A 15,712-nucleotide genomic window follows, 5' to 3' on the forward strand; every position below is an offset into this window, starting at 1 on the left:
TTCCCATTCCCTAAAATAAATAAATAAAAATACAGCAGTGCAATTCCCCTGAATATAGTCTTCATTTCCTCTGCCCCCAGCAGCTACACTTCTACTAAGTAAAAGTGAACACACACACATACACTTTCGTGATTTCACTGGGGCAGTTTACTCACATTGCTGAATGTAACCATCTGCTGTATTTCAACTAACTTCTTCAGACTAATAGAAAAATGAAAGAATAGCCAAGGGGGTGGAGTTTTCCTCGAAACACATGGCTCTGTCCGCCTGCCCTGCCTCCCCTGCAGCTTTCCTCTTGCTGAGATTTAAAGGCGCACACAGATTCAGAAATACAAACAGTTTCAAGCCTCTTCTAAACCTGCCAAGGTTTAAAGACACATGGTGGCTGTTGGGGCAGGGCTTCTTCACACCAGCTGACTGGCTGGTGGCAGAGAGAAGCCTGAAAAACCAGGGAATCCCCTGCGGGGACCTGGCAAGTCTAAAGGGTGGAAGCATTTATTCAGGTCGTTGAAGCAGCCTAAAAAAGAGATTGCTTACACCACTAGCAAGCCTTCACCTCACTTTATTCTCCAATAAACAAGGTTGACAGTGGTACACCAGAATACCTTTGAGCTCTTAAAAACCTACTGTGTCTAGCCAAATGCAGACATTTTGCAGAGCACAGATGCAGAGCTGATATTTTCTCCAGCCTTTACATGCATATAACTGAAATGTACAACCCCCCCCCCCATTATTAGTTAATCGTTTATGCAAAAATATTAATAAGTACTCTTGATGGGAGATTTCCCTACCTCTGAGGACACAAATAATTTTAATTTTATCAATGGGCTCCACTTATTTTCTTTAGTTAAGCATGCAGTCCATTCTGAATAGTGTGCTAACACTGAGGAGTCTGCCACTGATAAATTTTCTTACATTTTATGATTTATGCTACAGGGTTTTTTCAGGAGGAGTCAGCAAAGCAATGCCACCTACTCCTGTCCTCGTCAGAAGAACTGTTTAATTGATCGAACTAGTCGAAACCGTTGCCAACACTGTCGATTACAGAAATGCCTGGCTGTAGGGATGTCTCGAGATGGTGAGCTTTACTAGTTCAGGTCAGCTGTCTTGTATGTGCAACACTCTTTAGCTTTTTGCTTGCTCATCCCATTCGTAAAAATATTATTCTTGAACTGTCCTGTGACTCATAAACCAATATTTATTTTGGATTGGTTCAGCTAGTGACTTTTTTGCCCGCTTATTTATTTGTATATATATATATACACACACACATACACACACGCTATTCAGATTTTATCATTTCGTGCAATGTGACAGTAAACATGTACTTTTCTCCTATTCTCAGTAGGTTTGTTATATTTTTCTTAGATATGTTTCTGATTCCAGAACCTCAACTTTTCACACAAGTGTCCTGTATCTTCTTTCAATCCTTCTCCAAATTCTTTTCCCCATGCCCCCTCCCAATTATTGGTAGAAGAACTGTGAGGTCCTGCTGTTGCCAAACAGATATCACAATAACCACAGCTAAACTTATCTTTCACGAAGGCATGATCCAAGTTAGAGTTACTTTTTCATGAGAAATGCAAGATTGCCCTGACCTGGATAGCCCAGGCAAGCATGATCCCATCAGATCTCAGAAGCTAAACGAGGTTGACTGTGGCTTAGTACTTAGATGGGAGACTGTCCTTGAAATACCCAGTCAGGAGGTGGGACAGGCTTATTCAGCCACCTCCATGAATATCCTCCAGGTTCCCAGTAGGGGTCAGTCACCAGAGGTCAATATGACTTCCAGTGCAAACACACACACAAATGCACACGAAAAAAAATAAAAAAATACCAAAAAAGGAGGAGAAATGCAAGATTTGTCCAAATTTGACACACAAGATTGCTGTGTAAATTAAATGTATTTGTGTCGATTTTGTGTGATTATACTCTAATGCTTATTTTTTTTTTCTTATGGAAATTGCCCATTAAAGACTGGATGTATAGAAGCCTCCTTATCCATGCATCTCAGACACACTTTCTCTCACACACACATGACATTTTTTAAAAAATCTGTTAACACTAAACCCCATAGAATTATGGCTGTCTTCTAATACGCAAGTCTCAATATTATAGTAACTAGGATAGGCTGCTTGATAGATGCCCTGGAATTATTTATGGTGTGTCCTTCTAATATAGCATTTTACTGTTGCTGCCCGAAAGTGTAGCGTCTGTTAACTTTAAGCTGGTGGATCTCAGCAGCAACTGATGGCGATAAACTGTATTGCTTGTGAATATATTTCAGCTGTAAAGTTTGGCCGAATGTCAAAAAAGCAGAGGGACAGCTTATACGCAGAAGTGCAGAAACATCGGATGCAGCAGCAGCAACAGAGAGATCACCAACAGCAACCTGGAGAGGCAGAACCGTTGACCCCAACCTACAATATCACTACGAATGGGCTAACAGAACTGCATGATGACCTCAGTAATTACATTGATGGGCATACCCCTGAAGGTAGCAAAGCAGATTCTGCAGTTAGCAGCTTCTACTTAGACATACAGCCTTCTCCAGACCAGTCGGGGCTCGATATAAATGGAATCAAACCAGAACCGATATGTGACTACACACCAGCATCGGGCTTCTTTCCATATTGCTCTTTTACAAACGGAGAGACTTCTCTACTGTGTCCATGGCAGAATTAGGTAATAATTAGAGAAGAATGTCCCATCTAATTGCTGTACTACTCTTTGGAATAGGAGCAGCGCTTTTTAGAAACTGCTTGCAACATTTGGAGTTTTTGGTAAATACATCAAAACTATACAGCTGTAACTACACAGGCTGCTCATTCCGAAAACACAGTTACCTCAACTTTAGCTAGAGATGATGGTGTTATTCAAATCAATAATCTTGGGCTTGGGTCTGAATCACAATAAATCAGACTTGCTCACTTGCTGGAGTGATTTAACAAATCTGCCCAGGAAAATAGTTTGCTAGGCCCACCAGTTCCCTGGCCTTGTTGCCATGAGTATGTGCAGGTTAGTCAAACTGGTAATTTTTCTCCCCTTTGCACTAAATGCCCACATTAAATAATGGGATGTTTTGTTAATGCTGACACAGAATAATAATGAATTTTTTCATAGGTGAGCAGATGCAGCCCAGCATTCCTTAACTAACTGATTGATATTTAGCAGCAGTATCAAGCTGAACAGTTATTTCATAGGAAAGTAATCCAGAGAGCTAACAAGCTAAGGAATTACTGATATTCTATAATACCTGGCTCTGGGCTGGTGGAACAAGCTCCCAGCGGAGACCAAGGCCCTATCTGAGTTACTGTCTTTTTGTTGGGCCTGTAAAGCGGAGCTGTTCCACCAGTCATTTGGGTGAGGCAGCAGACGTCCATGATACATCTAACCCGGCCTCCCTTGTTGTGTCATTCCACCTCTTGTCGGGCCTATTGCTGTAGCATTGATTTTATTTTGTTGTGCCAGAGCTGCTTCTTGTTGGAATTATACAATTACTGCTGATTGATTTTATTGTTTTAATGGCTTGGTTTTTTTATTAATTAAACACTGTGATTTATTATTGTTATTGTTGACATGTTGTATTCCGCCCTGAGCCTGTTTGTGGGAAGTGACGGAATAGAAATCAGCCAAATAAATAAATAATAAGAAAATAGAGACAAGCAACAGCCAAAGATATCTTGGTGGCTGTCAGAAAAGTCAAACAGCAGCCCATCTTCAAATGGTAGTCCATCTTTCATGAAAATAGGCATACTGTGCTCCAGTGCAGCTCGCATTTGTTTCAGTTGGTCTTGAGCAGAAAAGCTTCTTGGTGGGTTAAGCCCCAGTAAATCATACCCGTCTTTCTCTAAGTGGCACACAGAACCGGCCACCTCCCCTTATTTTATGATAGATCTGTATTGATTATGTACATATAATTTTATGTAACACAATCATTGTCTTTGAACTATCGAGAGCCAGTTTGGTGTTGTGGTTAAGTGTGCAAATTCTTATCTGGGAGAACTGGGTTTGATTCCCCACTCCTCCACTTGCACCTGCTGGAATGGCCTTGGGTCAGCCATTTCTTGTAGGAGTTGTCCTTGAAAGGGCAGCTGCTGTAAGAGCTCTCTCAGCCCCACCTACCTCACAGGTTGTCTGTTGTGGGGGGGAAAGATAAATGGAGATTGTGACCACTCTGAGATTCAGAGTATAGGGCGGGATAGAAATCCAATGGCTTCAATATCTTCTTAAGCGGATATTGTTAATGCTCGCACATCTTTCAGATGGGGGAGTTTAAGCTGAGAGATACTGGTATCAAATGCAAAGTCCAGTAATCACTCACCTATCGTAACTACTATAAAGAATTGTGGAAATAGCTATTCAGTCAGAGCCATGCTTTTAACGTTGTATGAATTTACTGTTTGAAACATCTGTAACTTAATGCTGGACAGAATATGCACAAGGAGAACTTTCTTAATGCATGCCGCTTCTTGCTCATTCTGTCTGTTTTAGAACATCTTGCACAGAACATTTCCAAATCACACATGGAAACCTGCCAGTACTTAAGGGAGGAGCTACAGCAAATAACATGGCAAACCTTTCTGCAAGAAGAAATTGAGAACTACCAGAACAAGGTACTTAGATATCATGCCAAAAATGGCAAAGCATTTTTGTGGTTGTCCGTCCTGAAGAATACCAGGGCTTGGGGGACACATCAGGGGAATGTCTTGGCCTCTGTGTCCTGTTTGCAGGCCCTCTGGGGCAACTGGTTGGCCGGTATACTAAATGGACCAGTGGTTTGATCCAAGGCACCTCTTAGGCTCACTTATCAGCTTACAGCAAGCAAGTTTATTCACAGCAAAAGCCAGCAAAAACAATACAGATAAAACCAATGCTGGTTAGAGTAACCCATATAAATTGTGCTGAGAGAACAAAGGTAAAATTGCTACAATCAATTATAAAACATACCTAGATACATACAGCTAAAAATGGGATTAAACATTTAAAAACTACCAACTAAAAACTACCATTTTAAAAATTACGATTTTGCTGCAGTCTGAAAATCATCTTTTCTACTCAGGTGTGTGCCCAAATATTAAGTAACATGTATTGCATATTTTTATTGTGGCCATGATGGCATAAACGGGTTAGAGTTATTCAGAGCTCTCACATGTAAGTCTAAATAATGTGTGATTCTGAGGGGGGGAAAGCTTTTAAACCCCTGTAGTCCACTCCTCATTATTTGGAAGCAGAGCTGTTTGGAATGTTTCATTTAGCTAGTGGCTTTCCCTCTTTTATCCCATCTCTTACCTTTACAGAGAATGATGTTTACACTTTTTATATACATACAAACTTATTGTGAAGGTTTTGAGTACCCAGCAGTCCCCCACTTGCTCAACATAAATGCAATGATCCTGTCTTGTAGTAGCTTTATAAGAGCTTACCCACCCATGGTCAAGCACTGCCAAGGAAGATTCTCAACACAACAGGTGTGATCCACCCTTAGAATTTTGAAATAACTATCAGTAGTGTAATGGGGAAAACATATTGTAAGGCTTAGAAGACTTACATCTAGTAGAACTTCTAAAGAGTATTTCATTAATAAACTGTTTTGTAAGACTCCTCTCCTGGTTTTGTTTATGTAGACAGCATCTTCTGTGTTGCCACAAAACTTTTATGACCCTGGACATTTGAGTCTGTATTCTGGATTTAGTGCTTAAACATGTTTTATTCAATATAATTAATATTCAGAGTTTCTTGGGAAAGGACCTATTTTTTGACATTTTCTTCCCCCACCGAGGAGCATGCCTTGGGTTCATGAATTTCTTCCCAAAATCTAGGGCAGGGGTGGCCAAACTGTGGCTCAGGAGCCACATGTGGCTCTTTCACACAGGAGCCACATGTGGTTCTCAAAGCCCCCACCACTCCGTTGGTTGGCTTGGAGAAGGCATTTATCTCTTTAAATCACTTCTCCAAGCCAAGCCAGCCAGTGGCTTGCAGAATACATTTAGAGTTCCTTTCTTTCCACTTCTCCCTCCCCCATCTATTTTCCTTCCTTCCTTCAAATATCTGATTTCATGTCTTGTGACTCTCAAACATCGGTGTTTATTCTATGTGGCTCTAACATTAAGCAAATTTGGACACCCTTCATCTAGGGAAACATTAACAAACCAGAAGAAAACAGCAATGCATTTCCAGGAAGCAAGGATATTCTTATTTAAATAACCAGCTTAGTACCATTTTAGTTTTCACTTCTCAACATGTTGGGAAGGTATAGGGAAAAGAACTTGCTCCTTAAGAAGAATTGTGGGAGTGAAGCACTGTCCAAAAAGGCCCAGAGCACAACAGCCCCCCCCCACATTAGATCCTATTGAATTGTAATAAATATGAAATACATGCTGTTTAAGTATTTCCCATATACCTTGCTTTGCTTAAATAAAAGACTGAGCAACATGAATGCCTAGCTTTTTGCTAATATATTCTACCTTGTAGTACACGTAGAAATCTCGCTGAAAACATGTAGGAGTCACACCTAGTCAATCAAGTCAAGGATTTACTATTAAAATGCCACTTCCTGGATCATACATATATTATTCATAATAGAACTAATCATTATTATTTTATTTCACTGTAGCACACTTTACTTTAAAATCCTGATGTTAAATACAAAACCCTATGATGGTTAACCCTTTGTATTTTTGCAATAGACATGAATATACCATCAGGAGGGATTTAGTCACAAACTGAAGTACTGTACAGTAATAAGCCTCAGACATCTTCCAGCTCACTCCCTCCCCCCACATGCATTGGTTAAACACAGATGCCCTCTGTTATTCACCCCACCTCTTCAACATTTGTACAAATGAGTGCAGCGCACAAGAATAAAGCAGTTTGTTCTGCGTTAACTTGTTCCATTAATAAATTTCTTTAGTAAGTTTGGAATAGCAGCCTATCCTTTTTCTCATTAACAGCAGAGGGAAGTAATGTGGCAATTATGTGCGGTGAAAATAACAGAAGCAATACAGTACGTGGTAGAGTTTGCCAAACGCATTGATGGCTTTATGGAATTGTGTCAAAATGATCAAATTGTGCTTTTAAAAGCAGGTACGTGGGTGTATCAGGAGACTTCCTTGTTAATCAGTTTTGGTCCTACAAACAAATGTTATATACTATGAACTCAAAGATTACCACTTGTTTTTAACAACAGGCATTTCTTGATTTTTATTCTGTAAACACCCAGACACCTATTCTTTGGCAACAAGTATTCAGTTCCATTATTTTGATGAATGGGAACATGCATTGCTATATTTGTGGATACTAATCTACTGCTAAAAACAGAATGTTTGAAGACTCTTAAATAAATGTCACAATGAAAACAGAAGTTCTGTTTATTATAATATGTGTTATTTTCACAAAACTATGGCTAGCCAAAGCCAGAGTGTTCTGAATGTGCTGTTCTTTATATACAGTTAATATGTGGCATGATGGGAGATAAAATCACCTCTTCAGTCACTGTTTAAGATTTGGCAATGCAGATGAACACGCAGCATAGTTTATATAAACCATATAAACAGGGCTTTTTTTGTAGCAGGAACTCCTTTGCATATTAGGCCAGTAGCCAATCCTCCTGGAGCTTACAGTAGGCCCTGTACTAAGAGCCCTGTAAGCTCCAGGAGGATTGGCTACATCAGGGTTGTGTGGCCTAATATGCAAAGGAGTTCATGCTAAAAAAAAAAAAGCCCTGCATATAAATACTCCAGTGATTCCAGAACTACTTTGATAAAAGTGATGTTCTTGATGAAAACCTAAGTCTGTGCCCTGACTGGGATAGCCCAGGCAAGCCTGATCTCATCAGATCTCAGAAGCTAAGCAGGGTCAACTCTGGCATGAGAGACCTCCTTGGAATACTGGAGCCAGGAAGCAGGGACAGGCTTTATTCAGCCACCTCTCTGAATGTCCTCCAGGCCCCTAGTAGGAGTTAGTCACCAGAGGTTGCTATGACTTCCAGGTGCACACACATACGCTCTCTCACACACACACATACAAATCTGCACATAAGAATACAAACATACAAAAAGAAAAAGAAAACCTAAGCCCATTGCTCTCTAGATTTACCATTAAAAATTAGATGGACTGTAAATATTCTCTCCAAGTTCAAACATAAGCATCTCTTGATCTGAGTTCTAGTCCCATTGGCAGTTGAGATTGGCAATACTTGAATGTCTAGATCATTTAAATTTTATCTCTTGGCCTGATATCTGCTAAGTTTTACCAATCAAACCTGGTCAGCTGGCAGCCAGCTTTAAGTCAAAATACTAATTTGGCCCTGCTGCTATAAGGAGCTCTTCAGAACAGAGAGAGAGATGTGTATAGTTAATACTCGTAAAATATTGTTAGAAAAGGCTTATGGGTATTCCTTCAAACCTCTACCTGATACTGTGTGAGAGATGCATCATGATAGTTGTACTCCAGCATTTCGCTGAACTATTTCACTATTGCTAAATGCGCATGTTCAAAAATCATGAAATTAGTTTAAAAATAAACCAATTTCTGTAGGATGCAGGCATTCAGTGAAGTTACATTTTCTTCCCAAGACTTTGAGGCAAAAATATTTTTAAAGGCATAGCAAGTTTTGCATCTATCTTAGAAAGACATGGGGAAAAAATGGTTTATGGATCTCTAGCAAACTATTGTGCTTCTTATGTTCAGTTGTGAAATAAGTATTCCTTGTTTGTGCTTAGGGTCTTTAGAAGTTGTATTTATCAGAATGTGCCGTGCCTTTGACTCCCAGAATAACACAGTGTACTTTGATGGCAAATATGCTAACCCCGATGTCTTCAAGTCATTAGGTAAGGAAATCAAATGCTTAAAAATCAGTTTTCTAATTATTTGTTCAAAATAAATACAATAAATGGACTGCATGCTAATCACTGAATGAATTGTTGATAAAAGACAACAAGCCAGCACTTCCAGTTGAAATCCATGTGTTGAAACAATGCATTCATTAAAGGTCAAAAAGAAGGCTAACCTAGGCCTGTTTATCCCTTTTGTATAAGAACCGATAATTATTGCCCACTAACTGAGAAGTTGGCTTTGTGTTCCACAAAACATTCCTTCTGAACTTCTCTGTCCAGACCAGAAAAATTACAAGGGGAAAATGTTTACTATTTGAAAATAAATGTATGGTGTCAGATAAAATGCCATAATTAGAATAGCTATTTAGCAATTTCTAATAATATTTAAGAATATATGCAGGAACATAGCAGAAAATTATAACCAACTTTGAGCACAACTATAAGAACTTAATTACAAATATATGTCACTGGGTTTGCCAGTCATGTAATATGTCCAGTGCTTATTGGCGAGCATGGCCCCAGTTTCTGCAATGTGATGTTTACACATGCTTTACAAGTAGGAGTAAAATAGGACTGTACAAAATTGAACCAAAGATATGTAAACCACTTTGAATCAGGCCTTTGAAGAAAAACAAGATATAAGTATTTTAAATAAATAAATAAAAATACTGGAGTCTCTACAATAAAACTAATGCTGCATTCTAATGTAAAAAGCTCCCATTGCATTCTCCATTTAATAATTGCCTCTTTGACAATAAAATTACTCTTTTTGAGAGACATTGTGTGACACTATTTTGTTTTGCCAGGTTGTGAAGATTTCATTAGTTTTGTTTTTGAATTTGGAAAAAGTTTATGTTCTATGCACCTTACCGAAGATGAGATTGCGTTATTTTCTGCGTTTGTTTTATTGTCTGCAGGTAAGACAGGGTGCTGGGAAAACTTGCTTCATGCTCCATCAGGGGAAATGATTTAAATGCTGTTCTTTACTAGTTGATAATACTTTGTAAATGTCAAACACTTCCAGATTGTTGACTCCTTGGCAACAACCTTAATTTCCGCCTTCACTATCAATGCTTTGAAACGACTTTCAAAGGCAGAATTCAACAGTGAATTCCATAAACTCCAGTACTAAAAACATTGCATCCACTGATTAGGCCAGTCCCAATGGTACGAGAAAGTACCAAGAGCATGCCCAAGTGACTGAGGCAAGTGCTCTCTTTGTAATTCCAGTGCAACATGTGAATCAAAAACACTCCCTTCAAATTTCCCACATAATTGGGGGGGGGGGGGGATGGAATTCACTTAGAAGGATGGAACCAAGATTATTTGTATAACAAAAGACAGCTTTGTAAGAATGGAAAATGTTAAGTAGTGCTACCCTAAGATATAGTCTATTAAAAAAAAAAGTGGTTAGGGACAACTACAAGCACAGACAGCTTCAAGAGGGGATTGGATAAGCATATGGAGCAGAGGTCCATCAGTGGCTATTAGCCACAGCGTACTGGAACTCTCTGTCTGGGGCAATGATGCTCTGTATTCCTGGTGCTTGAGGGAGCACAGTGGGGGGGCTTCTAGTAGGTAGACCTGATGGGTTTTTTGGCCACTGTGTGACACAGAGTGTTGGACTGGATAGGCCATTTGGCCTGATCCAACATGGCTTTTCTTATGTTCTTATGTAACTAGCTATTTTAGAGCAGCATCTCAAAATGCTATTTATGTTTACCACTTAATGCATTAAATTTGTCTGCTAAAACATAGCAGGTCTAACATAATGGCAGGTTGCATGGATATAGCTGTTGCGACAGCTAAACACCAAGAAGTGGGGTATAAATATTTGAAATTAATACATTGAATATATTGGGCATTTGATCTGTAATGGCTGCCGCAGATATTTAAGTCATCACTTGTTGCTGCAGTCACTAAGCAGTGAGCATCCATGAATTTATCCAAAGTAGGTAATGTGAACCAATAAAGCCCTTGCAAGTGTTGAACCTTGGGGCGTGCCAAAACATAAACCACTGTGATGTCCAATTCCTTCGGCTTGGGGGATCAGTGTATTAGAAAACTACAGGGATGGGACAACTAGATTCACATACAGCAGCAACAAGATTTTCAAGGCATAAGCTTTCGAGAATCAAAGTTCTCTTGGTCAAATCTTTGACTCTTGAAACATATGAACATATGAAGCTGCCTTATACTGAATCAGACCCCTTGGTCCATCAAAGTCAGTATTGTCTACTCAGACTGGCAGCGGCTCTCCAGGGTCTCAAGCCGAGGTTTTCACACCTATTTGCTTGGACCCTTCTTTGGAGATGCCAGGGATTGAACCTGGGACCTTCTGCTTTCCAAGCAGATGCTCTACCACTGAGCCACCATCCCTCCTCATACATGAAAGATCATACACCGGAAATCTTACTAGTTTCTAAGGTACTACTGTTCTTTAATCCAGCTGTTCTACTGCAGATCAACACGACTGCCCCTTGAAACAACAGGGATGGGAGATATATTTTGAAAGGAAAGCTGTGTTAAGAACAATGCAACGGTGAAAGCTATGCATGTGTAACAATGTGTATGATTGCAGCCAGAGGTGGAATTCTAGCAGGAGCTCCTTTGCATATTAGGCCACACACCCTTGATGTAGCCAATCCTCCAAGAGCTTACAAAAAAGAGCCTTGTAAGCTCTTGGAGGATTGGCTACATCAGGGGTGTGTGGCCTAATATGCAAAGGAGCTCCTGCTAGAATGCAGCTAAAAGCTTCATAATCATCATGATGGGGGGAGGAATCCACAATAAAATGGGAGCACACTTGGTTATGTTTTGTACAAATGTACCGTCGCCATGCCAGACAGGATTGCAGATGTGTTCATTTCTGAAGTGATATGTGGTGTGATGCAGCCTTTTACATAGCCTTTTTGAGGAAGGTCCTATTAGAATGGGTAAATTTGTATGCCTAAATATTTTGTGTGAGTCATAATATCACCCAACTGAGCACAACTCCAAATGTAACAAGAAGGCTGTAGGATATATAAAATGCATACTGTACATTTAGAGAACAACACAGATGTTCTGCTCTATCCATTTTAGACCGTTCATGGCTTCAGGAGAAGGTAAAAATAGAAAAGCTACAGCAGAAGATTCAGTTAGCACTTCAGCATGTCTTGCAAAAGAACCATCGAGAAGACGGAATTTTAACAAAGGTAAGACCTATATATGCTTTGATATTCTGATGTTAATAGAACAGTTTAGAAGGGAATTGTGTAACTGCTACGACCCCAGTGTTAAAGGCTCCAAAATTTGTCTATAATTGAATCCTTCTGACAAGAAGAATTTGGATATAAGAAATGGGAATGCCCTTTATTTTGCCCTTTGACGCCTCTGAATCATAAAGAAGGAGCAGATGTAGATGCATCCTTTTAGAGGCCATATACTGAATGAAATAGGCAATCGCTAACCCAATTCTTACAGCCTTACCAGGGACGAATAACTTCATGGTTTAAATCGCCAAGAAAAAAAGGAGTCACATAAATCAAATGTTTCCTTTTATTATTTAATTACTTTATAATTAAAAGTACGTACTGATTGCTTGCAATATCATAAAAATGATGATTTTAAACTGGGAACAACTGCAAGAGAATATACTATCAGAGTCTTAAATATTAAAATTTTGTGTTTTAGAACTTTATTTTATTTATTAGAACTTTATTTTATTTATTAGAACTTTATTTTATTCACCCCAAAGGGTGATTAACATGTGGAATTCTCTGCCACAGGAGGTGGTGGTGGCTACAAGCTGTTTAAGGCTGCCCATTCATCCTCCTGTTTGGTGTAGTGGTTAAGTGCATGGGAGACGGGTTTGATTCCCCACTCCTCAACATGCACCGGCTGAGTGACCTTGGGTCGGTCACAAGTTCTCACAGAGCTGTTCCTCTCAAAAGCAGTTATCTCAGAGCTCTCTCAGCCCCACTTACCTCACAGGGTGTCTGTCTATTGTGGGGAGGGGAAGGAGAAGGAGATTGTAAACTGCTCTGAGACTCTTAAGTGAAGGGCAGGGTATAAATCCCAATCTCTTCTTCTGTTCTTCTCTGTCAAATAAATGACCCACCCATCCCCAACACAAGGTAGTAAATAATCTCAACCAGAAGCCATGGCTGGTGGTAAATCAGCGTTCTTCATGATTTGAAAGTAAATGTCCACAGTCTTTAATTTGCAAGTACAGTCAAACATACATAACTAGAATATTCACTCAATCACAGATATCAGGCAATTAGCTACTAAACATAAGATGGGAGTTAAAAGTCATCCAGATTAATTAAAAGCAAGACTCTTGGAGCTCCTTAAAGGGAAATGCATTTTCATTCCAGCACAAAAACATTTTTTTGCTTGAATAAAGATGTACTAGTAGGGTAGCTAGACCCAGGTTGGGCAACTCATGGAGATTTGAGGGTGGAACCTGGGGGGGGGGGGGGGACAGGGACCTCAGTGGGGTACGGTGCCACAGACTCCACTCTCCATAGCATCCGTTTTCCAGGAGATCCCCATCTGGAGGCTGGCATCCCTAATTATTAGTCATCAGGGTGTCCAAACGTCAGGGCCATCAGAAAGTACGGGGTGGAGAGGAAATGTCTGCTGGGCACTCCATTATGGAGACCAGTTCCATAGGGTTTAGTGGAGAATCGATCTGTGGGTGTTGGGGGCTATGGGAGAGCTGTTTTTTGAGGTAGAGGCACCAAATTTTCAGCATAGCATCTGGTGCCTCTCCTCAAAACAACCCTAAGGTTCAAAAAGATTGGACCAGCGGGTCCAATTCTGTGAGCCTCAAAAGAAGGTGCTCCTATCTTTCCAAATGGAGGGAAGGCATTTAAAAGGCGCATGGTTCCTTTAAATGTGATGGCGAGAACTCCCTTCGAAGTTCAATTGTGCTTGTCACAACCTTGCTCCTGACTCCACTCCCAGAGTCTCCTGGCTATACTCCCAAAGTCCCCAGATATTTCTTGAGTTGGACCTGGCAACCCTACAATTTTTCCGACTCCCAAAAGTCCTTATAGGCCCCCCTCTTATTACTTCTAACAACAAAATTAAAGACAAAATATCATATATGTAATCCTAATTGGTTTTTTCTTTCTTTCTTTTTGATACAGCTAATATGCAAAGTGTCTACTTTACGAGCACTGTGCGGGCGACATACAGAAAAGCTAATGGCATTTAGAGCAATATATCCAGACATTGTGCGACTTCATTTTCCTCCATTGTACAAGGAGTTGTTCACTTCAGAATTTGAGCCAGCGATGCAAATTGATGGGTAAACATATCACCTAAGCATTTCTAGAATGTCTGAAGTACAAACGTTAACAAGGAAAGAAAAAACAAAAAGATAAATGAAACAAGACACTTTATATGGCCCTGCATAGACATAGGGAGCCAACTCACTGCACATCTTCTGGCGATCGGGGTCAGGCAAAAAAAAAAAAAGGATGGGAAAAATGAAACAAAAGTTGAACTTGTTTTTCTCATGCATATGATTTCCATTACGCCTACCGATATGGACCCTTTTTCTGTCTCAACTTCTCAGTCGTCTGACCTCTGTTTACACAGAATGAGGGTACTAAAAATCAGGAGGTTTCCTTTCCCTTGTAACTCACTGCCCACAGACTTTCAATAGAACAACGTTTTGTTTGGTTAAGAACGGTTTGTCTCCAGCTAGAAACCAGCGCCTGGTGTGCATTGCAGAGGCTTCAGCATCAGTTTTGCACAGCTTGCTCATTGTTTCATGAAGGACGATTTCTTTTCATCCGGTTGTCGACTTGCCGGTAGGCAGAACGGCATGAAAAGGGTCCATAAGCAATAGCAACAATAGCATTTATAATCTATTACAGGGTAAATGGGCATGAAGTCTATATATAGCAAAAGAGAATATTGTTTATATATTGTTTTGATTAATATAAAAATGTAGTTACTGGTATAGCTTTTATTGTTGAATTGATAAGGCACTTTCATTTTGCACTTTTTTTTTTCCCTTTTAAATTATATATGCTAGCGTGTTCATTGTCGTGCTGCATGTGCACCAGAAATCCAAGTTTAACTGAGGGAGGTTTGGAAGGTATTGGGACACTGCAAGGTGTTTTCTGCTGCTGTTTTCCACATTTACTTTTTAAAGAGAGGCTGGTCATATCATGAAACACCTTCAGTGTTTTTTTGTGTAATTGGGCAGGGAGCGACAGGGGACAGGTTTCTAAACTAAAACTTGTAGTTTTATCTTGTATTTTAAAGAAAATGTGTTGTATAAACAGGGGGGGGGGGAAGCCCTGTTACTGTTAAACATGATGCTGACATAGGGATGAAGAAATCTGTATTTAATCACTTTAAAAAAACAAGCTGATTTTCATCAGCATCTTTTTAAAACGAGCCCACTTTTTTTGGGGGGGGGGGAATATGGATTCAGAGAACCAAATTTTAGACACCTGCGTTTTGGAAATATTGGTCCTAATACTTTTGTTTACATTTAAAGTATTTGTTTGTGAGTGAGTGAGTATGTGTGTCTGTGTCCATCAGTTATATGTTGAGACAGATAGGGTACAATCCCCAGGGAAACTCTCTAGTGCAAACCCCCCCATTCCACCCAAAAATTCCACACAAAAATATGGTATTTCTTCCCAAAGGGCTTTGTCCATGAGCTTCAATCCAGTGCCAAACAGTGCAATCCTATACAGCGTTTACTGATGTCTCAGCCCACTGAAATCCATGGGTATAGACTGGAATAACTGTACTGAATTGCACTGTAAATCTATTTAGTATTTAAGCCTGGGTAACTGCAGATTTATATCACAGCTATATGTTTTGTATAGTAAAGAGTGGGCTTACACCTGGCTACCAGCTCA

General features: G+C 39.8%; 1 protein-coding gene and 1 non-coding gene across 2 annotated transcripts in view; one reads left to right on the top strand and one right to left on the bottom strand.

Moving 5' to 3' along the window:
* The window catches only part of RORA (RAR related orphan receptor A), a 523,174-nt gene extending 507,728 nt beyond the window's left edge, over positions 1 to 15,446 (top strand). Inside the window, 9 exon segments of the mRNA XM_060259894.1 lie at positions 937 to 1,078; positions 2,288 to 2,659; positions 2,662 to 2,685; positions 4,495 to 4,616; positions 6,954 to 7,086; positions 8,724 to 8,831; positions 9,644 to 9,754; positions 11,922 to 12,034; positions 13,976 to 15,446. Of these exon segments, the coding sequence (XP_060115877.1) occupies positions 937 to 1,078; positions 2,288 to 2,659; positions 2,662 to 2,685; positions 4,495 to 4,616; positions 6,954 to 7,086; positions 8,724 to 8,831; positions 9,644 to 9,754; positions 11,922 to 12,034; positions 13,976 to 14,140 (1,290 nt within the window). The 3' untranslated portion in view covers positions 14,141 to 15,446.
* Positions 11,145 to 11,219, bottom strand: TRNAS-GGA (transfer RNA serine (anticodon GGA)). The gene has a single exon. It is a non-coding gene; the product is annotated as a tRNA-Ser (tRNA).
* Positions 15,447 to 15,712: the final 266 nt, after the last annotated feature.

Source organism: Heteronotia binoei, chromosome 19 (genome assembly GCF_032191835.1).
Source record: "Heteronotia binoei isolate CCM8104 ecotype False Entrance Well chromosome 19, APGP_CSIRO_Hbin_v1, whole genome shotgun sequence".
In the NCBI taxonomy this organism is placed as follows: domain Eukaryota; kingdom Metazoa; phylum Chordata; class Lepidosauria; order Squamata; family Gekkonidae; genus Heteronotia; species Heteronotia binoei.